Source organism: Stenella coeruleoalba, assembly GCF_951394435.1.
Source record: "Stenella coeruleoalba genome assembly, chromosome: 20".
NCBI lineage: Eukaryota > Metazoa > Chordata > Mammalia > Artiodactyla > Delphinidae > Stenella > Stenella coeruleoalba.
The window spans coordinates 51,420,607-51,445,963 of NC_137166.1; the positions used below are offsets into that span (position 1 = coordinate 51,420,607).

At 50.1% G+C, this 25,357-nt stretch overlaps 1 protein-coding gene across 1 annotated transcript; it reads right to left on the bottom strand.

Moving 5' to 3' along the window:
• Nucleotides 1-66: 66 nt before the first annotated feature.
• Nucleotides 67-23,850, bottom strand: PLEKHA4 (pleckstrin homology domain containing A4). The gene is made up of 20 exons (XM_079908717.1): nt 23,605-23,850; nt 23,054-23,143; nt 21,684-21,791; nt 19,885-19,957; nt 19,670-19,770; nt 19,410-19,519; nt 18,616-18,825; nt 17,977-18,256; nt 17,270-17,356; nt 16,240-16,287; nt 16,038-16,118; nt 15,729-15,878; nt 14,076-14,174; nt 12,010-12,150; nt 10,619-10,718; nt 10,471-10,547; nt 3,392-3,553; nt 1,347-1,405; nt 825-937; nt 67-523 (listed from the first exon to the last, which is right to left on the bottom strand). The coding sequence occupies exons 2-20, from the start codon at nt 23,135-23,137 to the stop codon at nt 261-263; spliced, it is 2,346 nt and encodes a 781-aa protein (XP_079764843.1). The 5' UTR covers nt 23,138-23,143; nt 23,605-23,850; the 3' UTR covers nt 67-260.
• Nucleotides 23,851-25,357: the final 1,507 nt, after the last annotated feature.

The window sequence follows — 25,357 nt, forward strand, 5'->3', positions numbered from 1 at the left end:
GCCCACTACTCCGGCTCTACCCCTCAGAGACACCAGCGTAACAACCTCAGACAGAAAGTTCTTGACTAAAAGTTCAAAGTTTTAATCCAAATCTGGACAAGTGTTGGGAAAATCAAACTTTGGCCATAGAAACCCCTCCCCTTCTAGGCTACCTGAGGGGACCAGATCACGCCCCCAGGTTCCCGGAGAGGCTCCAGATCTCCAGGGGGTACCTCCAGGCCACGCCCTCACTCTCTGATTGGTTGCTACGTTTAGGCGGGTCAGAAGCTAGACTGCAGCAGAGTGACTCGAAGAGGCCACGCCCCCTCGTCTTGGGTTAGGGCGGGAGGGGCGATCCCGGAATCCCACGTCGGCTCCCAGGAGGCGGGGCCTGCGCCGCGCCCACTACCTCTGCGGGAGAACCCCAAGGAGCGGGAATTGGCAGCTGGAGGAGATCTTGGGGGGGAGGACACCTGGGGCGGGGGCTCTGACGGAGGCGGCGGGGCTGGGGGAAGAGGGTCTCCTCGAGACTCCAAATTTCCACCTGGAGAGGACGAATGGGGTATGAGAATGGCAAACTCTGGGACCCAGAAGTCCAGACTCCCCCAGGCCTTTCCTCTCAGACCTAGGAGTCCGACCTCACAGCTCCCTCCTCTCCCAGACCCAGAATTCCTGGACCGTGGGCCCCTCCTTCCTGGGATCTAGAACTCCCAAGCCCTGTCCAGCTCTCTCCTCATAAAGATAAAGGATTCCTCAGACCCCTACCCATCAGCACCTACGATTCCAGGCCTCCGACTCCCTCTTCCCTAAAACCCAGTAGCCCAAAGTCCCCAGCCCATTCTCACCTTTCATCATTCTGTGCCACTGCGACGCCTCAGTGGCCAGGGCTTGAGAGAGGCTGAGAACTCGCTCCCGGTGCCCTTCGGATGTCGGCAAATAAGGGGTGGTGTTCCTTGGACTAGAAAGAAAGAGATTTGGGGAACTTGTATAATTAGCCAGTACAGTAAGGACCACAGTGCCCCGCGTGTCCTTCTGGGAGTTGTAGTCCCTAGCACGTGTCTCTAAAGGATTTTAAACTGGGCGCGACCCTCTTTTAAAAAGCCCGCGTGCATTGTGGGATTTGTAGTCCGGTTGCCGGAAATTTTCTCAGATTTCCTGACGGAGGGGCGGAGTTTGATATAGACCAAGGAACTGCAGTTCTCACTGCGAACTAGGGCTTTCTGATTCCTCAGGAACTCAAGCGTCTCTAAAAGATTCTGCGATCTGTACTTTAGTACTCACGAGTACTCAGGAGACATTAATAGCAATGCTACTCTCCTTCCCTTTGCTAATTTCCCTGCTCCTTGCCCCCATCTCCAATTCCTTACCTGCTCCAGGACCCCGAGCTTCTAAGCCATTTCTGGGCTCCTGAGTGTCCCAAGACAGGCTGCAAAGGAATTGGGGCATTAGAATTCCTCATCTGGAAGTCCTCATGTTCTCATTTTGAGGGTGAAGGGGTTCAGAAAGGGGATAAAACTGCCCCAAAGACACTGCCAATTTTTAACTTTACTTGAGCTCCTGGAAAACAAGAAGAGCTCGGAAAATCACCGCCCCCCCGCCCCACCAGCCCCTTTGCATTCTGGTAAAAGGCTTACTGCAAAGAACCCCTCTTCTCCATATGATTTAGATAAGACTAATGAAGTAAAATTGCTATTTTAAGGCAGGACAAGAAAAATTAAACATAAAATTCTCTCTGTGTGCTTGAGTGTCCTCCCTCTCTCCCTAATGTGCAGGGTGCATCTGTATTACACATTAACCAGAGCTCCTCAGAGATGGCAGTGCCTGCTCTATCGTAAAGATCATTTTTCCCCCCTTTCTTCCGACACTACCAATGTAACTTCTTAAAAGAACAGTATTCTTTTCCAACTCTGTAGATTACGGTGATTTGCTTCTGGCTTTGTATGTTCTTCCCTAGACTATGTATCCTTGGTGAACTTTTTATGTAAAAATATCAGTATGTCATTTTTTAAAGTTATTATTATTTTTTACATTTATTTTATTTATCTTTTTTTTTTTTTTGGCTGCATTGGGTCTTCGCTGCTGCCCTGGGCTTTTCTCCAGTTGGGGTGAGCAGGGGTCACTCCTGTTACGGTGCGCGGGCCTCTCACTGCTATGGCCTCTCCTGCTGCGGAGCATGGGTTCTAGGTGCATGGGCTTCAGTAGCCATGGCACGCGGGCTCAGTAGCTGTGGCACGCGGGCTCTAGAGCGCAGGCTCAGTAGCTGTGGTGCACGGGCCTAGTTGCTCCGCGGCATGTGGGATCCTCCCAGACCAGGGCTCAAACCCGTGTCCCCTGCATTGGCAGGCGGATTCCCAACCACTGCGCCACCAGGGAAGCCCATCAGTACGTCATTTTGATGTACGATCCTTTGTCTGGAAAATGGATGTGAGTGTGCCTTTTGACTTCTAACACATGGAACAGTTCTCAGAGCTGTCTGAGAGTCTGTCTCCCAGGTTATAATCCTGTTTCGCTCAAATAAAATTCCCTTTGTTTCTTGTTAACTTGTTTTTAATAGAATTGTCGTCGACAAGATTCACAGTTGACCCCCCGCCCCACTCCGTTTACCTGTGACAAGGCCAGAAACAGACCCTCCAAATTCACATTCCTTTTGTCGTAAATGATTAGCTGGACTCTTTGTCCCCCCCAAACTAGCTAGACATAGAGATAAATGTTTGGTGTTCAGCTGATTTGAGATGCTCCCTGTTTACAAAAACAATCCCAACTGTAAAATCAACCCACTTGTCTAATTCCTTCCTAGAAAAGTCTAAGATGAAACCATCCATGGGGAACTCCCTGGCAGTCCAGTGGTTAGGACTCCACACTCTCACTGCAGAGGGCCTGGGTTCAATCCCTGGTGGGGAAACTAAAATCCCACAAGCCACTGCGCAATGGCGTGGCCAAAAAAAAAAAAAAAAAAAAAAACCCACCAACAGCAAACCAAACAAACAAACAAAAAATGCCGTCCTGCCCGGACCACTCTGATCGTTGGAGCTGGAGTCCTCTCCCCAGCACCATAACATGAATAAAATCTATTTCCTTACTTGATCAATTTTTCTTCTTTTCTTTTTGTCTTTGACAACACATAGTAACTGAAAAGGAAAATTGGGCTTCCAATCCAGACCCGTGACCCCCACCCCCTCCCTGAGAAGGGAGAACGCTGGTGAGGTGGAGATGTTGTCTCTGGCCCACCCTGTCTTCCGCCGATAAGGGAGGCAGGATGCTGATTTCAACACAGGTACAGCGGGGTAAAATCTGGAAACCTGTTCTGGGTACGGAGGAAGGAAACATCCCCATTTTACAGAGAGGAAAACTGAGGCTCCAACTAGGAACTAAGAACCCACTGCTGCTTCACCGCCCCACCCGTTTCCCTCACTTTTTGTTCTGCGTCAGGCTGGCGTCCGGCTGGGGACAGTGTCCTCCCCAGAGTGAGGAGCCGGGGGGAGGCTGGGCGAGGGAGAGGCCGACCGTACTCCTGGTGTCTGCGCATTCTCTCCAGTTGCTCCTGAGCACTCATCCGGGGCCGGGCCAGAGGGACCTGGGGAGATGAGAAACACCGCGATACTCCAACCTTGGCCTCCGTTTTCTCTCTTCCCTGAACCTCTCAGCCCCCTGCCTTGCCCTTCCCAATAAGTTCACCCCCGCTCTCGAGGGCTACTTCTACACCCGGAGCACAGGCTGTCCCTCTGCTGCTCAAGTCCTTCCATGGCCCCCAAGCGCTTTCAGGACAAAGGCATTGGAGGCCCCTTGTGGCCTGGTCCCTACCCACCTCTCCAGCCTCAACTCCATCAGCTGCCCTGTTCAAACCCGAAGCCCCAGACTGACAAACACCCACACTTCCCTGGACAGATCAAGTCTCTTTGCAGTGATAGTCAGGACTCCGGGTTGCTTGTGATTAAAAAAAAACAAAACAAAAAAACCTCTGAATCAGCTTTGAAAACATTAAAAGGAAGAATGAGATTTATCGTGTAACTCGATCGTCAGGAGGACCACTTTGGGTTTGTCTGAGGGAGGACTTTACAAGCTCTCTCGCGCCCTCAAAACCAGAGGGAAGAGACACACAGGGAGACTGTCATGTGACAATGGCAGTTATGCTGCCACGAGCCAAGGAGCTTTCCCAGAAGCTACCAGAAATATGGTTCTGATGACACCTTGATCATGATCACTTACTTATAGCCTTAAGAACTTAAAATGCAACAGGATGGAGATAAATCAAAGGGGAACTTGAACTTGAACATTTGGAACATTCGCAGCCTATGTGTATTGCAAGGAAGCTTGTTCTGATGGGAACACCAAGGGTGTGTCCGTAAACCATTTGCTGAGACATTAGGCATGTGATGGTGTGTGGATCCAGTAAACCAACTCAGCAGAAAAGATGCCAAGTCAAACTGAAGGGGACAGAGATGGGACAAAACGAAGGAAGGCCGTCAGACATCTGGGATGCTACAGGCAGGAAAGTGGCCAATAGAGCTTCAAACGTGTTATCCTTCCAGAAAGGGGGTCATTTGGACACAGACATGCACCTAGGGAGAACGCCACGGGACAACTGAAGTTATGATGCCACAAGCCAAGGAACGGATCTCTCCCTAGCTCCTTCAGAAGGAGCCTGGCCCAGGACTTCCCTGGCGGTCCAATGGTTAAGGCTCCAGGCTTCCACTGCAGGGGGCGCGGGTTGGATCCCTGGTCAGAGAACTAAGATCCCACGTGCCGTGCAGCGCGGCCAAATTAAGTAATTAATTAAATTTTTTTAAAAAAAGGGCATGGCCCGACAACACCTTGATTTCAGACTTCTAGCCTACAGAACTGTAAGACAGTAAATTTATTGTTTAAGCAAAAAACAAAGGGGATGGGGGTGGGGAGAGAACTCTCCACTGCAGTCTCCAACTAGAACATTCTAGGCAGACAGCTTAGATCTGTTGCTATTGTAGGACCAATCACTGCAGTTTACTCTACGTGACTCTGATTTGGTCGATCCTGAGTCACATGCCCACCTGTTAGATACATCATAGTCCCTGTAAATTGACCCTATGTCATTTATTTCTTCATGGCAGGCCAGACCACTGACCCGAAAGCCTGCTAGGGCCAAACTGAAACTTTTACACATCCCTTGTTTCAAAGATAGCTCAAGTAGACAGATATTTTTAGCCACTTAGAGCCTGCCTGTTTTGAATACTCCGTGAAGTTGTATCCAGCATCTGCTAGCCATAGGTAAGATCAACCTGTAGCTATAAAAGCCCCCAACAGGGGAATTCCCTGGAGGTTCAGTGGTTTTAAGGGCTCCGCGCTTCCACTGCAGGGGGCACGGGTTTCATCCCTGGTCGGGGAGCTAAGATCCCGCATGCCTCGCGGCGGGACCAAAACAAACAAACAAAAGAAGCCCCCAACAGGCTGCTGCCCTTAGGAGCTCTCTGACCCAGAGACTCCCCTCTGTGCGGCTAAGCACATCACCTAGACCCTTAAGTCCCTTCTCTAATCTCCTTCTCCTCTGGGAGTTCCCTTGTCCCGCCCCCCTGCTCCTCCTCCTGGGCAGTGGCCCCGAAGCAGTAACCTCTGGAGGATCTAATGCTGTCAGGGACTTTTCCCACAGGCAAATCTGTCAGTGTGGACCAACTAAAGCTCTGTGTGCTACTGCCACCTAGTGGTCATATCTTTTTCCTTGATCAGCTCTGAAATACCTAGAACCTTACACCACCCCGGGATGCTGGCCGCGGTACGGCTGAGGGAGGAGCCATTCTCAAGATTAAGCGTTATTCGGCGCAGCTCCAACAATCCATGTCCTTTATACACGCCACTAAGAATAAAGTTCCTCTGCTCCTAAGAAAGGACAGATTGATTACTTGGTTTCCACGGATAATAAGGAAGCACCAAAAATGCTTTTAAACCTATTCGAGGGGACGTCCCTGGCTGTCCATCGGTTAATACTCCGTGCTTCCACTGCAGGGGCACAGGTTTCATCCCCGGTCGGGGAGCTAAGATCCCGCATGCCTCGTGGCACTGCCAAGGTGCGGGGGGAACCACCACCACCAATTCGAACAAGGAATCGTAACTGGCATCCCCGGAACCACGCTCCTGAAAGTCAGCCAATCAACGATGGCGCCGCGTTTCTGAAAATCAGCCAATCAACAACAGACACAAAGCTTCCGCATCTTAAGGTCGAATATACGAAAGTCCACCGGTTTCCGAGCTCTACGCCATATGACATCAGCTCTCCGCTTTGCTCAGAGCGACTGTATCTTACAAGAGGTCTGTCTTGCTTAAGCAAGTAATAAATTCAGCTTTGTTTCCGATACAGAGCTGCAGCTTCTTTATCCCCTCCATGCCTTTGCGTACATAGCCTATTCCCTGTTTGGAGTACTGCTTCCCGCATGGCCAAACTTTTTTCATTCATCCAGACTCACCTTACCTAACATTTAAAAGGCTTCCCAATGCTCTGAGTCCCCCTATGAAATGGCTCAGCCCTGTCGGATGTGTATGAGGATTGCATTCATGCCTCTCCCCCATCAGACTCCAGCATCAGGACTAATTCATGGCAGGGCGCCCCCAACACCTTCCACAGGGGCTGGTCCCTAGAAGACCAGTATGATGAGCAAATAAGGGAAGTCGGGATTTCTTCCTCACTGGCCAAAGTTGAGGGAGAAGGGGAGAGATAGCAACTGCTCTTGACACTCTGCTTGGATTGGTCAGCTGCTGATGGCTTAGTGGGCATCGGAGTGGTCCTGCCAAGTCCAGCAGCCATACTTTTCCTGCCGGACCCCTTTGCCAGTTTCACGATGGGGGAAGCCACAGAAAAATAGGGGTTGTGATGCAGAGATTCACTACGTGGCAAACTCAGAAGGGTAGGTCCTTGAAAACAGGGACTGGTCTGGGGACCTCGCCTTGTAGAGCCTGGCAGTCAAGAAGGGTCTGAGGAATTCGTGGACCTGAATTGAACAACCTGCAGTTGGGAGATGGCATTCCAGAGGTCAGAACTCTGTGCTCCCAAGTGACCATGTGCGGTTGTATGGGTTGCTTACTGCCCAAGGGCTAAGCCCTCCATTGACCACGCCAGGTTCCATCCACGCAGAAGGGGGAGCCTGTCTCTCATTCACAAAAAGGCATTCTGTAGGCTAGCAGAAGCCCTGGCTTCCTAAATTCCCACCTCAGTCTGGACATTTGCACTAGCTGTTTCCCTGCTGTGCCAGGGATGAATTCTAACTCAATCTTTAAGGTCTGTCTGCCTCCAGGAAACCATCCCCAACATGCCCAGGCTGCCTGGGAGCTGTCCCCTGAAGTCCCCCAATGCCTCGTGCTTTCCCCATCTCAGCACACGCCTCCGCCTGTTCTGATAGTGCTTGTGTCTGAGGTTCCTGATGCCTGGGATCTGGCCTGATTCAGTTCAGGAACCCCAGTGGCCGGACAAAACCCAGTCCACAAGAGGCCAAGGACCACCCCAGCACCAATGAGAATGGCAAACTTGTTGGCTCCACCTTCAAAGTCAGTTCCCCAAATTTCTTATCTGTCATTTCCAAAAAAAAAAAAAAAAATCTGAAACTGACATTTGTTTTTCTAAATCGGTGCCAATATGCACCCAGTGTTCGTGATGTGAGGCATCGCCTGAGCCACACCCATCGGGCTTCTGCCCTCAATTGCAATTTTCTTGCTTTGTGTTTTGTTTTGTTACTTACGACTTCTAGTTTAATTGCTCTCTGAAGGTGTCAAAAAGAGCCAAAGATCGCCCCAAAGAGAGTGAAAAGAAACAGAAGCATCTGTCACTTCCAAGAGCTCAGAAAGTAGAATCAAGTCAGGAACAGGATTGTGGAGCCTCTACAGGGACATCTCACTAAATAGGACCCTCAAGATGTGATGTGACATAAACAGAAAGACACGTTGCAGAAGTTTTACTGGGACAGTGACACCAGGAACTGATGACAAGTAGAGAAACTCTGCAGAGGGCAAAATCTGAAGATCTGGACCCTGTGTTCATGAGGAAGTAACTGGATGCCCCTGAATGGCCTTTGGTCATGAAACAAGCTAGAACATTCCATGAAGACCAGAACATTGATCATGAGCATCAGCTGGCAACACCAAAGAAGTATGTGATGTAAAATATCTTAATATCTACCTGGGTGGCAGAGCATCTGCAGGTCAGAAATTACAATTGATGAGTTTCCTAAGATAACAGCTGATGAAAACTGAGTTCTGAAAAAAACGTATACGGTGGATAGAGCTCCATAATGTCTCTGTGCTCCTGTAAAAATGTCACCGAGGGGGCTTCCCTGGTGGCGCAGTGGTTGAGAGTCCGCCTGCCGATGCGGGGGACACGGGTTCGTGCCCCGGTCTGGGAAGATCCCACATGCCGTGGAGCGGCTGGGCCCGTGAGCCATGGCCGCTGAGCCTGCGCGTCCGGAGCCTGTGCTCCGCAACGGGAGAGGCCACAACAGTGAGAGGCCCGCGTACCGCGAAAAAAAAAAAAAGAAAAGAAATTGTGGCATCTCTACATACAGCTTGTAACAATAGAATTTCACACTCCGTGAAGAGAAAGGATAAACCACCCACCGCCTTAAAAAAATCAAAAAACAAAAACTGCATACTGGTTGCAGGCATCAGGAACCCAGGACATTTTCCTCAGAAATAAAAAGCGCCTGGGGAAGAAATTGAGACACAGATGTAGAGAACAAACGTCTGGACACCAAGGGGGGAAAGTGGCGTGGGTGCGTGGTGGTGGTGGTGTGATGAATTGGGAGATTGGGATTGACATATATACACTAATATGTATAAAATGGATAACTAATAAGAACCTGCTGTATAAAAAAATAAATAAAATAAAATTCAAAAAGATAAATAACTCTCCAAAAAATAAAAAAATTAAAAGCACCTGATATTTATAAGCTATTTTTATCCCCCTGACTCCATTTAAGTAATTCATTGCTATTTTTTTAACTTGACATTTAAATGGTGATATTATTTATAGCTTTTATCCCATTTCGTATGCATATTCATACATTTTATTGGAGAAGCGGTAATGTGTTTGCTTAAGTGTGCTGCTGCAGACGCGGCAGGCGGTGTTGTAGAACGCACAGTACACAGTATAGGCACCGAATTACTTGAATCTGCAAAACTTTGCATTTTAAACAACATCTGGTCCCAAGGGTTTTGAACAAGGTTTGAAAACCGCTATATCTAGAATCCGACTCTGTCTCGACACCTCCACTTTTTCTAACCTAGTGCAAACAACTGTTCTCTCCCCGCTGGAACAGCCCAGTCACCTTCTCACTGGTTCCCTGCCTCAGCCCTTGTTCACTGTCTGTTCCCACATGTGGCCGCCAGAGGGCGCCAGTGCCCACTTACAGCATCTCAGTGCCTGCTCAGATACTCCATGGCTCTGGGCTCACCCAGTGTCAAAGCTAAGCCCTCACCTTGGACCACAAGGCCCAGCACGATCTGCCCCTATTACCCCTCTGTCCTCATCAGCACCCCTCTCCCTCTTGCTCGGTTACTCGGTTACGGCCACACTGGCTTTCTAGCTGCTCCTCCAACACGCCAGAGTCTTCTGCCTCGGAACCTTTGCAAACACTGTTCCCTTTGCCTCTAATGCTCTTCCACCAGACATCCCCAAGGCTTGCTCCCTTACCTCCTCCGGGTATCTGCACAAGCATCACCTCTCCAGAAGCCTCCCCAGACCAAGCCATTGACAATTGCACCTCTTCTCCAAGTATCCCAAATCCCCTCACCGTGCTGTTTTTATTTATTTAGCACTTAGAACATATAAAGTAATTTATAGTAAATTATTTATTACCCGCCTCTTCCCACTAGAATGTCAGATTCATGAGAGAAGGATTTTTTTTTTCATCTTGTTCACATTTGGGTCCTGAGCACCTAAACAGCTCTCTGTGATAGAACGTTCCTGAATGATGGAAATGTTCTATATTTTCACTGTCCAACAGGGTAGCCACTGGCCACTTATGTCTCCTGAACACTTGAAATTTAGCGAGTGAGAGTGAATTTTTATTGTATTTCATTTAAATTCATTTAAATTTAAATAGCCCCATGTGACTACTGGCTACCTTATTAGACAGTGAAGAGGGTATTTAATAAGTATATATTGAATGAATGATTGACAAATGAATGAATGAATGAAGTGCTTGCTCTAAGGCACTACTTTCAGGCTTTATGGGCATTCATCTACTTTGACTCTTCACATCAGCCCTAGGTGGTAGACACCGCTATTAGCTCCATTTTGCAGATGAGAAAATGGAGGCAGAGAGATTTCATAACTGATCCAAAGTCACACAGCTTAGAAGTGGCAGAGACAAAATTCAGTCCCAACGCTCTTAATAAATCTCGCTGTCTCTGCTCTAGGGTGTGGCCTTAAAACTCTTCTCTCCCAGATGTTTCCCCAAGAGTGGGGACAGGGGGTCCTTCCTGTGGTGGTCAAAGCGTTACAGTGGACCTGAGGAGGCCAGATGGACTGCCTACCTTGGTTCCTGGCTGTGGGGAAGGGGGGCGGCGACCCTCAGGGCTGGAAGCCCGGGAGACCCTTGGAGATCCAAGACCTGGAGGAGTAGAATGGGACTGGTGAGGACCAGGAATGCCGAGCAAGTCCCTCCCCACTCCAGACGCTTACCTGACCGAGGGCTGGCAAGCTCTCTGTCGCCCCCTGGGGGCCGCCCCCAGTCAGCCTCAGGGGACCGGGGTAGGCTCAGTTCCAAGGACTCAGGCAGGCTCTGGAGAGGCCAGGAAAGGGGAATAATAATTATCATTACCACTATTATTACCATTTTCAAGCACTTAGCAATTGAGACACTGCATAAGTAGGATTAAGATTGAAAACCAGGAGCCAGATCTGGTTTCCAAACCTCAGCTCTGCCATTTTTTTTGCTGTGTGACCTTGGGAAAGTTACTTTACCTCTCTGTGCCATATTTCACCTTTTGATATGAGGGTTTTAACCTACAGCTTTTTTTTTTTTTTTTTTTTTTTGGCTGCGTCAGGTCTTAGTTGCAGCACACAGGATCTTCTTTGAGGCATGCGGGATCTTTCCTTGTGGCACGTGGGCTCTTCATTGCAGCGCGCAGGCTACTCTCTAGCTGTGGTGCACAGGCTCCAGGGCACGTGGGCTCTGTAGTTGTGGCGCGAGGGCTTAGCTGCACCGTGGCATGCGGGATCTTAGTTCCCTGACCAGGGATCAAACCTGCATCCCCTGCATTGTAAGGAGGATTCTTTACCACTGGACCACCAGGGGAGTCCCTGATATGAGGATTGAATCGATACATGTAAGGTACTTAGAACAGTGCCTGGCACATGGCAGGGCATTATACGTGTGAGGTTTTATAATGATTATGCATCTGGCACGGTGCTAAGTACTTTACCAGCATTATCTCATTGAATCCCCTCGGTAAATCTACGAGACAGCTATTATTATCCCTATTTGATATATGGGGAAACTGAGGCTCAGAGAATGAGGTCAATGACTGATGTCACAAAGATAGCAAAGCTGAGATCTAAACCCAGGTCTCCCGGATACATGATCTGATGATCGCCTACAACCATTGTGGCTCCTGATTCCTGACGGCTTACTCTGTCAGGCACATTCTAGTCACAGTTTCTCCTTCTCACAGTCCTCTGCAAGGTAGGGGTTAAGATCAGCGGTGTCTGGTAAATGTTTAACAAATGCCCTCTGGGAGAAATGAGCCCTGGTTTGTAGCATTTGCCAGTTTCCACGGTGTAAATACTCCCACCGTGGTCAATTTCAAGCTACCAACATGACATCACTGAATGTGGAGTTGAGAAGACAGGCAGCCAATTGGACCTTGGGAGGTGTTGGGAACTGGGTCCAGCACATCACTGGACAATGATCATAGTACAACGAATAAGGAAACAAAGGTTTCCAGAGCTTAGGATACATGCCTGAGGTTGGTTAGCTGGTCAAGGGAGAGAGAAAGAGGGGAGATGGTAATGAGCTGGGCCAGGGGCAGATGGAACAGGAAGCTGGGGGTGGAGAAAAAGGTGAGTCTCACCTCCCTCTCTGAGGACTCCTTGCCTTGGAGTGCAGGGGATGGGGAGTCAGGGTCAGTGTGGTGGGGTGGTTTCTGGGGGCCCCCCAGACCTGCCAGTGTGTCTTCCACCATCCACAGCTGTTGTTGAGCAGATGCTCTGTCCTGGGGAGAGGAAAGGAATTTGTTACTCAAAGGTGGGAAAATGCAAGGAGGGTTAAAGTTGATAGGCCATGGAAACGGTCTGAAATTTCCATTTAGATATCCCACTTACCCATTATCATTTATCATAAACATTGTTTTTCTGTATGGCTCTGTAGTGTTACCTCTGTTATAAATAGGTGACCATATAAATAGATGTGAGTCTGTTTCTGAATATTCTATTCTTTCCTTTGTTCCATTTGTCTAATGTTGTGTCAATACTATACTGCCCTCTTATTACCTGTAGCTTTACAGTCAGACTTGATTGATATCCAGTTGTGTCAGTCCTCCAGCTTTGTTTTTGCAGGTTGCCTTGTCTACATTTGGCCTTTTGCACTTCCAGATAGAATTTAGAGTCAGCTTGTCAAACTCCACATAAAAGCCAGCTGGAATTGTATTGGGATCGAATATCCCCACTGGGGAAATCACATCTTTACATGAAAGCCCTCACCACATAAAGATGTACCACATCTTTACATTAGTGTCTTTCCTATCCACGAACATGGTACATCTCTCCATTTATATCGGTCTTCAATTTCTCTCAATGACATCTTGTGGCATTCAGAGTAGGTGTCGTGCATGTCTTTCATTATGTTTCTCCCTAGATATTTAACCTGTTTATGTTCATTGTAAACACTATTGTTTATGAATATTCATTTTCTAATTGTTTGTTATTAGCATACAAGAAGACAAGTGATTTTTGCATGTTATCCTTGCATTCAGTTACCTTGCTGGATCGGCTTATTCTACCAATCTTTCTGGAGATTATTCTAGATTTTCTACATACACAGCTTTGTCATCTTTAAATAAAAACAGCTTTACGCCTTCCTCTTTGGTCCTTATACCTTTAATTTATGTCTCAGACTTCCTTGTACCGCCTAGAATCCCTGGGACAAGGCTGACTAGAACTAGGAGGGGCTGGGGGTCTGGATCCTGGGTCTGAGAACTTGTCTTATTCCAAATACTGGGGAAAAGTTTTCCACACTTCACTGCCAACAATCATGTTTGCTGTAAGTTTACGTTTCTTATAGATGCCTTATCAGACTAAGGAAGTTGATTTATATTCCTACTTTGCTGAGAGATTTTATCATGAATGGATATTAAATTTTTAAAATGTTTTTCCTGCATTTATTGAGATGACCATGTGGTTTTTTTTCTTTATTTTATTAAATGTAGTGAACTACATGAACTTATTTTCAAGTGTTAAATTGACCTTGCATTCCTGTAATAAGCCTAATTTGGTTGTGATGTATTTTTCTTTTCTTATATTGCTGGTGCTAAGGAATATCTAACACCAGTAGCTGGGGGATTAGCGTTGAGGGGTGGATTTTAGGAGGAAGTGGGAGGGGGTTAGTATGAAGAGGGTGGGGCTTAAACCTGTGAGTATGCATTTAATACTAGAAGCCAGAATGTTTAGTTGAAGGTATATGATTTAGAAATTCTATTGCTAGGCTTAGAATGAAGACGTGGGTCTGAGGCCAAGCAATGGGGCTTCAGGAGGGGGGTCTGAACTAAGGGATTGGATTTAGAACTGGAGCCTCCAGAGGATAAATTTAAAAGTGAAAGTCTGGATGCAGAATGCAAGAGATGAACTTGCAGGATGGGACAGGGCTGAGGGGCAGAGTTTTGACCCCAAGGGTAGGGCTTCAAAGTAAGAGGAGAGATTTAGAACCAGACGGGGCAGTAGTTCCGAATCTGAAGATAGGTCTTGAAATTAAGGGCAATGTCTTAATTATTGGGCTTTAAATGAAAGGAAAAGGCAGAGGGGGAGGGGCTAAAGATAACATGGGAGGGGGTTTGATTCTATGGGAGGGGCTTAAATGCCAAAAGGGTTTCCAAGTGATCTTGGAGTGCAGGGTGGGGCTTGGGGGCTTGGGGCAGGGGTGTACCTGGGGGGACCCGAGGTGCAGCAGGTACTCAAGGGTCTCTCTCAAGGTGCTCAGCTCCTGTTCCAGGCTGTTGTACGTGTCCCAAACCCGCTCTCGCTCCTCAGGTCCCAGAAAGGGGGAGACAGAGAGTTAGCATGTCCTCCCACCAGATCTTCCCCAATCCCATCTTTTCCTAGATTAGCAGGAGGAAGGGTGGCCTGGCCCCAGGTGCCCTGTGGGGTATATGGACTGCAAGTCCCAAGGGCCTCTTTGCTCAGACTACTGGGAACCCCAGAGTCTATATTGAACCTGCCATTCCAATGAACTGCTAGTGTAGACAAATAACAGCTTTCCCTGAATCTTCTGGATTACCTCTGCACTCCTCTAGGGCAGCAGAGTCTACAGATCTAATGAATTCTTGAAACAGACAAGACCATGAGACCTGTACACCCCGGGCAGCAGAAACTTCCTTGCCAATACCAATAACAAGAGCAGCTAACTTTTTTTGGTTTTGTTTTTTTTTGTGGTACACGGGTCTCTCACTGTTGTGGCCTCTCCCGTTGCTGAGCACAGGCTCCGGACGCGCAGGCTCAGCGGCTATGGCTCACGGGCCCAGCCGCTCTGCGGCATGTGGGATCTTTCCGGACCGGGGCACGAACCCGCGTCCCCTGCATCAGCAGGCGGACTCTCAACCACTGCGCCACCAGGGAAGCCCTAAACAGACTTTTCCTTTCTTTTCTTTTCTTTTTTTTTTTTGTTTTGCAGCTAACATTTATTTGGCACTTACTGTGTGCCAGGCACTGTTCTTAGCTCTCATTTAATTCTTTTGAGGTAGGTACTGTTAATGTCTCCATTTTACAGATAGTAATAATTACAGCTAACATAAGTATTGCTTACCATATACTAGGTACAAAAGTGTTAAACATTCCTTCATTTACATATATTTATGAAAACTTCACAATAGCCCTATGAAGTAAATATTATTTTTATTATCTCAAGTTTATATGAGAGGCATCTAAGGCCCAGAGGGATTAAGTAAATTCTCTAAGGTCACAAAGCAACAATGAGTGGAAACTGAGATTCAAAGCCAGGAAGTCCGTTTCAAAATCACCCCCTTGGGACTTCCCTGGTGGCACAGTGGTTAAGAATCCACCTGCCAATGGAGGGAACACGGGTTCGAGCCCTGGTTCGGGAAGATCCCACATGCCGTGGAGCAACTAAGCCCGTGTGCCACAACTACTGAGCCTGCGTGCCACGACTACTGAAGCCCGTGCGCCTACAGCCCGTGTTCTGCAACAAGAGAAGCCACCGCAACGAGAAGCCCGTGCACCACAACGAAGAGTAGCCCCCGCTCGCCGCAACTAGAGAAAGCCCTCGCGCAACAATGAAGACCCAACGCAGCCAAAAATAAATAAATAAATAAGAACTTACTAGACTGGAAACTAAATCTATCACACACACAAAAAAAATCTCCCCCTTAAATGGCTAAATTAAATACTACTGTTTCTTGGCTGCTTGCCCCTCACCCTCTAGGAATGTCAAGATCATTGGCTTAAAATTGGGGGGATTCTCAAGAACCACCTTCCCAAGAGTCTTTGGGGGCAAGTTCCCTTTAGTAACAACCTGTAGAATCCTGGGGTCTCCTTGGAGGTATGCCCCTTCCCAGATGTTCACCTGGGTCAGGTGACAAAGAGCGGCCCTCACACTGACTAGCCGGTCCTGCAGGAGGCGCTGGCGCCCCCAAGCCCTCCCAGGAGCTGCAGCCTCCCTGGTTGTTTGGCCCAGCTGCTGTCGAGTCAATTCCAGGGCTGCTTCTAGCTGCTCCTGCACCGAAAGGGAAGATGGTTAGACTTCTGAAACCACCCCCAGCCTCAGGAAGAGAGAAAAGGTGTCTTCCTATATCCTTGGGTATGCTGGGGATCAGGATGGGCTAAGGGCACGTGGAGAGGCCAGATGCCCCTCCCCTGTCCCAGAGCCCTGTACCTTCTCCTCCTGCTTCTGATCTATCTCCTCCTGCAGCCTCCTCAGGAGCCGGTCCTGCCCACACAACTTGGTCAACAGAGTCTGGAGAAAGGAGGACAGGAGCTATTTATGGACCAGATCTGGCCCTTCCCCCTGCCCCACAATTTAAACATTCTCTCCCCAGCTCTGGGAACTCAGCAAGGGTTCGATCAGGAGAACTTACATCTGTCTCCAAGCTTTGGTGGAAGGTTGAGTCTAGAGGGGGACCCGGCTGAGGAGAAAGAGAAAGGTTGGAGGTCACGTGCCCAAACAGGTCCTTATTGTAGCTCAGCGCTGAGCTGAGCCCTGTTGCTACTAACAGACACCCCTGTCCTTATTAGCTTTGTTCCAAGCTTTAGCAAACCTCAGTAGACCAATTGCCAGACTTTGGGCTTTAGGAAGTGGTCTTTGCTACCAAATAGCTATAGCAAATAAATAATTAATGGAGAAAACTTAGAGAGTTCCTTTATGACTGAGAATAAAATAAGGATGCTCACTACCACTGTTACAGTTTAACACACTATTGGAGATGTTGACCAATGCTATAAGATAAGAAAAAGAATAAAAGTGTAAGGATAGGAAGGGGAATGATAAAACCATCATTATTTATAGATGATGTGCTCATCTACTCCCCCCAAAAAATAGCGTAAAAAAATTATTAGAATAAATAAGAGAATTCAGCAAGGATGCCAGGTGTAAAATGAAGTTACAAACATTAATAGCATATCTCTACACCATCAATAACTAGAAAATATTTTTTAAAAAAGAAGAACATACCATTCAAATAACTATAAAAACTATCAGTAGGGAATTCCCTGGTGGTCCAGTGGTTAGGGCTCGGTGCTCTCACTGCCAGTGACCTGGGTTCAAACCCTAGTCAGGAGACTAAGATCCCTCAAGCCGCCCAGCGTGGCCAAAAAAAACCAAAAAACTATCAGGAATTTAGGAATTACCTTAATTACCTTAACTAATAGCACAAAAATCTCTATGGAAAAACTCAAATGACAGACCTAGAAAATCATATGAATGAATGGAGAGATATTCTATATATATATGCCACCCAGTTTTCAGCAGCCCTAGGAAACTAATATATACCCAGGCACCTTGAAATACCCAGTTTTCTCTAGGCACACTAGTCTAGGAGATGACATTCACCATAGCAAAGAAAGCAAGGGAGGGGGCTCTGGCAGATTCGAGGTGCCCAGGATACCTACCAATAAAACCATGGAAGCCCGGGTCCCGGGAGGCCTTGGAGGGAGCTGGAGATATGTGGAGGAACCAGAGGGGGCCTGGGAGGAATACTGATACAGAGATGTTTAGAGATTGGCATGTCTTACTAACAAATATTAGAATGGATGTGTCCCGAATTGCAGTGCCTTAGGAGACTCTTTGAGGTTCAGAACTGGGCCCCCAGAACTTCCTCAACGATCTGCTCTCCAGCTGTGTGCCATTGGGACACAGAGAATGCTAGTAAGTGGAAAGCCTGGCAAAAGAGTCCCACGGACCAATGGAAGTTGCAGTCTACGCTCACGCTCACATTCGTGGTTAGCTGTGGATTTTCGGGACTACAGTCCCATGATGCTCAGAGGAAATAGTAGGTGACCAACTTAGAAAGATAAACTGGAGACACAAGGCAGATGCAATCGACGCTACCTCTCACAGCATTGTCCTAGAGGAGAGTATTCTGGACTACAATCTCCATAATGCTTAAGGGGTAACGGCCAAAGACCAGCCTGAGGAGAGCCCTGAGAACTCATGGGAGTTAAAGTTCACTCTCCCTTTCACATCTGAACCCAGCTGTGATTATGCTGAACTACAATCCCCATGATACCCAGGGGCCAGTGGCCTAGAGACCAGCCTGGAAAGACAGCCCCATGGCCAAATGGGAGGTTTAGTCCCTCTCCCCATCACCTCTGCTCACCGGTGTTCTGGCCTCCTGACTCCAGTGCTGGGGACTCCTGGGGTCCCTTCCTCCCCCAGCCTCGGAGGAGGGTCCTCGTCGGGGAGTGGGGGGCCTGGAGAGTGTCTGGCGCTGGGGGGCCCAATCCAGGGGAGGCCGGACATCGATGCGACTCAAGGGGGTATGGGGTCTGGCAGAAGGTGCTGTGTCTCCAGAGGAGGGAGGGGGTCTGCGTGCAGGAGCAGAACGGGGCCGGGGGAGGCTCAGAGGGGAGGGAGGGCGAGAGAAGGGTGTGAACAGGCTGTAGGGAAGAGAGAATAGGCGAACTGCGTCAACTAGAGCCCCCTCATCCCACGACCCATCAAGCCAGCCTCAAAGATCTGTCTCCCTTCAGGGTGTCTCACTGTCCCTCTGGAGTAGAACCCTCCTCTAGTAACCAGATCCTGAATAATTTCCCTCTTTATGGTATCCTCTCCTTAAGACTTCTCCCCAACAGGCACTGACCCCACAAGAACCCAGCAAGTCACACACATCAGTGAGAAAGCACTAAGTCACTCCCCTAATCAGTCCCAGCCACGCCCCTCGGCCACGCCCACAGCATTTCCTCTGAAGCTCAGCCCTATAGAAACTTCTCGTCCCAGACTCCCTCGTCCAACTCACTCTGGGCTCCTTGTCCTCCGAATTCGGGGTCCAGATTGGAGGTCAGCCATGGGGCTGGGGGTGAGCAGCCGGCCACGACCTCTGGAGAGACGAGCCACCTCCGGTGATTCTGAGCCGCGCCCCTCTTCCCCTCTGCTCACCTCTGGGGGACCACCGGGGCCGCCAGGGCCCTCCCCAGTCTGGGGACGTGCAGATGACCTGGGTTGCCCACTAACGAGTGGACACAGAAAAAGACATCACTCCTTTGAACTTTATAACAGCCCTAACTGCCATTTCACAGATAAGGACACCGGAACCTACAAAGAAAAAAGGGGAGGTAGTGTACTGTAAATTGTTTTCCCCATTTTGCAGATGGGGAAACTGAGGCCCGAGTTGGAAGTGACTTGTGCAGGGCCACAAGGTCCATCCAGGTCGCTGGGCCCAATGCCCTAGACTATGCGTCTCCAGCCTGAAAATTGGGGCAGGCAGACAGAGCCTGGAGCCTTCCTTTTTTTATTAATCTGACATTTTTTAGGTGGCAGCCTCAGGGGGTGGAGACTTCTGCGGGAGCCAGTTAGAGAGTGAGCAATACTGATGGACAAAACGGTGGGCGGAGCTTACAAGAGATAGACTCTTTGCTGATTGGAGATGAAGTCCCCAGGACGTGGAGCCTGAAGGGCGGAGTTTCCATAGCTAGAAGAATAGTGATTGGACATTGAAGAGGGCAGGGTCTTAAAGGGAGGGGTTAGCCGGATAATTTGCAGGACCCAGACTGGAGGTAGAGTGTCAGGGGCGTGGCCTCTACTTATACTCACCAATCGTCCCCCTCCGCGCGGGAGGCCCGCCCCAGTGCCCGTAGCCAGCCCCTCAGGTCTTCTAGCGTGTCAGCCGCCAGAACGTAGGTCCTCATGCCCGGGTGCTCCGCCTGCGGGAAGAGAGAGCTGGAGGACCCGGCCGCCGGGCCCTCTAAAAAGAAGGATGCCATGGAACCTGGTCTTTATCTCCAGTAATGGATGCTCCATGCCTGCCCCCATCGCCTAGTGCCTTAGTGCCCATGGGGCTTGGATGGACTCACGGTGAAGGTGAAGCGCCGCCCTCGGGGGGCTCCTGGACCATCTGGCCTGATACTGTAGCTGGGGAGCAGGACGCTTCCCAGGACGCTCTCCTCGCGGCTGTCTGCAAAAGACAGGCTGGGGTCAAGTGTCACACAGGGATCTAGAGGCCAAGAGGCTAGTGGAAAGGGAGGGTGGGAGGGGGGCCTGCCCACCCCATGCCAGCTGGGGCACTGACCCTTGTAATAGAAGAGGCAATGGCCAGAGAGGACGAACCAGCGGCGTTTCCAGAGCCGGAGCCCGGAGCTGTCCTGGAGAGACAGAGTGGGAGTAGAGGGGGGAGGGAAAAAAGGAGATGGAGACAGTGACACTTGGGGCCAAAGACCCAAACAAAGGAGAGGGGCAGAGACACATGTTTGGTGCAGTAGATTCAGATGGAGAACTGGAAACCAGTGGGTTGCAGTTGAGAGGACATAGATTCTGGACACAGGTGGACCTGAGTTTGACTCTTACCTCCACCACTTTCAAACTGTGCCCTTAAGCAAGTCATTTCCCCACTAGAAACCTCATTTTTTCCTCATGTGTCAATTGGGGATTGAGAAGTTACAGGAAGATTGGGACAGATACTGTACCACACACGGGCAGCGGCTTTATATAGAAAGACTTGGCCCGATCACTATGGAGTGTGAGACACAGAGAGGCCAGGAAGGTGATGCTGAGCCATACCCTGAATCCTGCATCTCCCCATCTCCTCTTCCAGAACTGCTCCATCTCTAACCTTGTGCCCCTCTTCTCCCCTTCAATCCATTCCCACAGAAGCAGCATGATCTTTTAAAATTATAAATCAGACCATGTGAGTCCCCTGCTCAAAACAGAGCTTCCCGTCACACTTAGCATAAATCTCAAGTTCCTTACCCTAATTTGCTGGCTTACGGGGAATCTAAAACTTGGATGCACATAAGAATCACCAGGAGGGCTCATTAAAACACAGATTCCTGGGTCCCATCCCCAGAGTTCTCCAGTCAGTAGATCTGAGGTGGGAGCTGACAATTTGCATTTCTAGAAATTTCCCGGGTGATGCTGGCGCTGCTGGTCTGGGACCACACTTAGAGAAGCTCGCCCCGTCGCCCTGCCGCCCCTCCTCTCTCTCACCTTGGCTTGCTCCAAACACCAAACTTTGGCCTGCTGCAGGGCCCTTTGCTTTCAGATTCCCTCTGCCCCCCAGATCTTAACACAATGGCCTCCTTCTTGACACATAATTCTCAGCTCAAATGTCATCTCCTCAGAGACGCCTTCCCCGACCAACAGTCAAAAGTAGCTCTCATCCCACAGCCACTTTCCAGCACATTCTCCTACGTTATTTCTTCACAGTGCTTCATTTCCCACCATCCAAAATCATTTAGTCCACTTGTTTTATACAAATTTATTATCCATCCCTGTCCCACCCCCATCTTGAATGTAGATAGATACTTATTTGTCTTATTTGCATGGTATGTGACCCAGGGCTTGGCACATTGTAAATGTTCAAGAAGTGGTCGTTGGACTTTCCTGGTGGTGCAGTGGTTAAGAATCCGCGTGCCAATGCAGGGGACACCGGTTCGAGCCCTGGTCCGGGAAGATCCCACATGCCGCAGAGCAACTAAGCCCGCGCGCCACAACTACTGAGCCCGCGCGCCACAACTACTGAAGCCCGCGTGCCTAGAGCCCGTGCTCCGCAACAAGAGGAGCCACCGCAGTGAGAAGCCCGCGCACCGCAACGAAGAGTAGCCCCCATTCGCCGCAACTAGAGAAAGCCTGCGCGCAGCAACGAAGACCCAATGCAGCCAAAAATAAAATAAAGCATAAATAAATTTATGAAAAAAAAGTGGTCATTGAATGAATGAATGAATGAAAGAAACGACAGAATAAGGGAGGAAACAGTTATCAAAAATATATATATATTTGGAGAAGACTTGGAAGGAGAGAAACAGTGGACAGCCAGGGGCACAGCCTCTAACATCACTTGGAGTGTCCTTTCCCTTCTTCTGCTCACTCTACCTGCTTATGAAGCCAGCCTCGGATGTGCACGGGGAGGTTAGGGTCCCTTCTGAGTGCATTGCCCCTCTTCCCGAAGGCATGCACCTTGCTTACCGCCCGGGTGGACTTCTGAAGAGACAAGGAGGACAGAAGTGAACATGGCCTTGGGATGGACTTGGGGAGGCGGTGCAGTGGGACTCAGGCAACCCAAGGCCCTCCTCAGCTGCCTTTAGAAACTGGGTCAAGGAGAGAGCTGAGGGAGTTCCCTGGTGGCCTAGTGGTTAGGATTCGGCGCTTTCACTGCCGTGGTCCGGGTTCAATCCCTGGTCGGGGAACTGAGATTAAAAAGTAAATAAAGAGGGATCTGAGTTTGGGGATGAGAATTGCATGTGCATAGTGCAGAGCTGACAGACACTTTTCATGCGTGGCGGGAGGTGTCTGGAGGCAAGGAAGAGGCTACTGGCCACTGCGGAGGGAATTTGGGAATCGAGGGTCCGCTGCCAAGGAGAGGATGCTCTTGGCCACCAGAGCCCGAGATGTAGTAGAGCCTTTGGGACCCAAGATGGCAATACTGCCTGGGAGGTCCCCATGGTCAGGAAGGACCTCTGTGCTGAGTCCCTAGTGATGGGTCAGCTGGAATCAAAGGATACCTCAGTGCCAAGGAATGACATTCCTTAGCGATCATGTCCAGGGTGGCGGTGGGAGCTCCAAATCCCTTCATCCCAGTAGATGGGCCTCCCTCTCCTGTGCACACAGATATCCCAGGCACCCATGGCCAGATTCCCACAGGATGCCCCTCCTTGGTGACGACGCTGATCCAGGTCAGGTTCAAATCTACAGAATCTGAACTTGGGAAGCTAGAAATGAGTGAGGGGAATGTCTGGAGGACAAGAAAATGAATGTCATGACTGAACTTTGGGCTGGGGTGATGATTTGGGATGCAAGAATCTCAGGCCACATGGGGCATATTTATTGTTGGAGTAGGGTCTTTCCTTTATCAGATTTCAGAACTGGGTAGATGGGATGGCTAGAGACAGGACACGGATTTCTCAGTCCTAATAAGAGTAGCCACTGAGTTCCTGGCTGGGGAGAGGGGAGGTCACGGCTGGGGAGTGGCCTTATCTTAGCAACCAGAGTTAAGCAGGGCTGTTACTCTGGCTTCGAATTAGGAAAATACAAGGGGTGGGGACAGCTGGGAGTGCCTCTGAATTCCTAGCTGTGGCGGGTGGGAAATTTGGGACCTTGCTAGGTTCGGCACACCCCGTTGCTAAAGATCCTTGCTTTTGACAATCAGAGTCCCTCGGGTGGCACCGAAACCAGGGTTCGGAAACAGGAGGATGGGGCAGCCCAGAGCACCCCCCTCCTCCCCAGCCCCACCAAGAAGCTCGAACCTTGGTGCTCAGGCTGCCAAGCGAGGAGATGGTAGAGGCGCTGCTGGCCAGGCTGAGGCTGCTCCGAGGTCTGCCTTCCTCCATCAAGGGCTTGGGGAGAGGGAAGAAAAGGGGCTGTGTGTGCCTCTCTGCAGATGACCCGGCTGGGGACACAGACAGGGTCAGGGGCTTGCAGGTCGGAGGAGGCTGAGGAGAAAGAGCCTGTTGTTTGGGGCCTGGGGGGACTGGGGGAGGCCCTGGCCCGGGACCGCATACCAAGAGTGATGCCAAGAGAGGTGGGCGGCACTGGCAGCTGCAGGGAGGGGGCAGCTGTCTGCAGCCAGAGACAGAGAATAGGAGCCCCTTTATTCTTGCCCCCCCCCTGCACGCTGGCCAGGAATTTGACCCTCTCTGTGCTCAAGACCCCCCATTCCCTGTCCCTTTCCAGCCGCCCCCCAGCTACCTGTCTCCTGCCCTCCCACGTGCACCCCCAGAACATCCCCACTGAGACCCGGGCACCAGGAATGTGCACCCAGGCAGCTCCTCCCGCCCAGCCAAGCCAGGGAACTTACCAGCTCTGGGGTCCCAAGGACAGAGAGCGCAAGAGGGCAGCGTGGAACCTGGGACACCCAGGCACAGTCCCCCTCCTCCTCTGCCCCTTAGGGGATGACTCTCATAGCCCTCAGTTCTCACCTGCTCATTCACACCCTTTTGTCTCTTTGTCTCTGATAGTGAGTCTTCCTCTCACGCTCTACCTTCCTCTTATACTGTCTCTCTCTCCAGTCTCACCTTCTGTCTCTCTCACTCTCTAATCTCTGTCTCTTCCAATCTCTCTCTTACTCATTCCCTCCTCGGCAGCATCCCCACCCCCATATCACTTTCTCTCCCAATCTTTCTGGTTCTGTCCAAATCTTTTTCTGGGACTCATGGAGTCTCTTCTTTAAGTCTCCATCCCGTTCTCTCTCTCTCTCTCTCTCTCTCTCTCTCTCTCTCTCTCTCTCTCTCTCTCTCTCTCTCTCGCTCTCTCTCTCTCTCTCTCTCTCGCTCTCTCTCTCTCTCTCTCTCTCTCGCTCTCTCTCTCGCTCTCTCTCTCGCTCTCTGTCTCTCGCTCTCTCGCTCTCTCGCTCTCGCTCTCGCTCTCTCCCTCTCTGTTCCCCCTTGTCTCTCTCTCTCCCGTACACTCAATCTCTTTCTCTTTCTCCGTGGCCCTCCACGTCTACTGTTTCCTCCTCGCTCAGATTTCCCTTCTGACTTTCTCTCTTCCCCGCTCTCCCAGTTTCTCTTTCCTCTCTGCGGGTCCTTCCCTCCGTCTGCCAGCCGCCCACGCGGCTGCCTCCCCTCCCAATCCCGGCTGACCCCGCCCCTCCTGGCCTCCCCACCACAGCCTGACCTCTGGCTCAGCTGACCCCATGCTGAGGGGCCACACACACACCCCTCCCCGATTCCTAGGTCCCTGTTGGGCTGGAGCCTGGGGAGCCAGGGTCCCATAGAGGCTGAAGCTGGGATTTCTAAATGTTTGGAGAGTAGGAGCTGGGCCTGGACTCCAGGGCCTCAGTGGGCTGGTGGTAGTCAGGGGCCTAAGTCATGGGCACCACGCCCCTCCCCCGAAAGGAGATGGCTAGGATCTTGGAAGGGGTGGGGGCTGAGACTCCAGGGTATCTGGGAAGGTGTGAGCTAGGAGTCAGGACTCCGGAGCTGTGAATAGAGCTGGGGGTCTGGAAGTGTGGCTTTAAGTGGATGGACCTCCAGTGAGGAGGGAGTGGCCCCTGATCCCTGGGTGCTGGCGAGAGAATGGTCAAATGGCCAGTGTCAATCTCCACCTCAGATTCAGATGAAAATTCTCTTCTAGACTGAGGTTGACCCCCTCAGGAGGGAGACACGGGTTCTGGGTGTATTTTGAGGGAAAACATTACGGACCAGGTCAGGGGTGGGTGGTGCGGCGGGACTGGGATTGTGTCCCTGGGCCTGGAATTTGTGGCAGAAGACCCCACTCTCCCATGAGGTTCCGTTGGTGCTCCCCAGCCAGAATTTCAGTTTGTGTAAGCAGAGGTTTTGTACAAATTTGAAGCAGGTGAAACCTAAGAGTGGAACCTTGTGCCTGAGACAGGGAAGGGGTCCGAGTTTCTGGTTTCGTATCCCCTCACCACATATTTGTTGAGCACCTACTATGTGCCAGGCAGTGAGCAATGCAAGGTGCCCGCCTTCAGGGGGCTTACACATTCTGTCTTTTTTGCAATGAATCTAGACTCTGCTGTGACCACCTTGAGCAAGTGATTTCATTCCCAAGCCTCAGTTTCCCCATCTGTGAAATGGAAACAATAATAC

Coding starts and splice junctions, on each gene's coding strand:
- PLEKHA4 (XM_079908717.1), bottom strand. CDS start 23,137: ATGGAGGAAGGCAGACCTCGGAGCAGCCTCAGCCTGGCCAGCAGCGCC. Junction 21,792..23,053: donor TTGGCAGCCTGAGCACCAAG/GTTCGAGCTTCT, acceptor TTGTCTCTTCAG/AAGTCCACCCGGGCGGTAAG. Junction 16,288..17,269: donor GGGCTTCCATGGTTTTATTG/GTAGGTATCCTG, acceptor CTTTCTCCTCAG/CCGGGTCCCCCTCTAGACTC.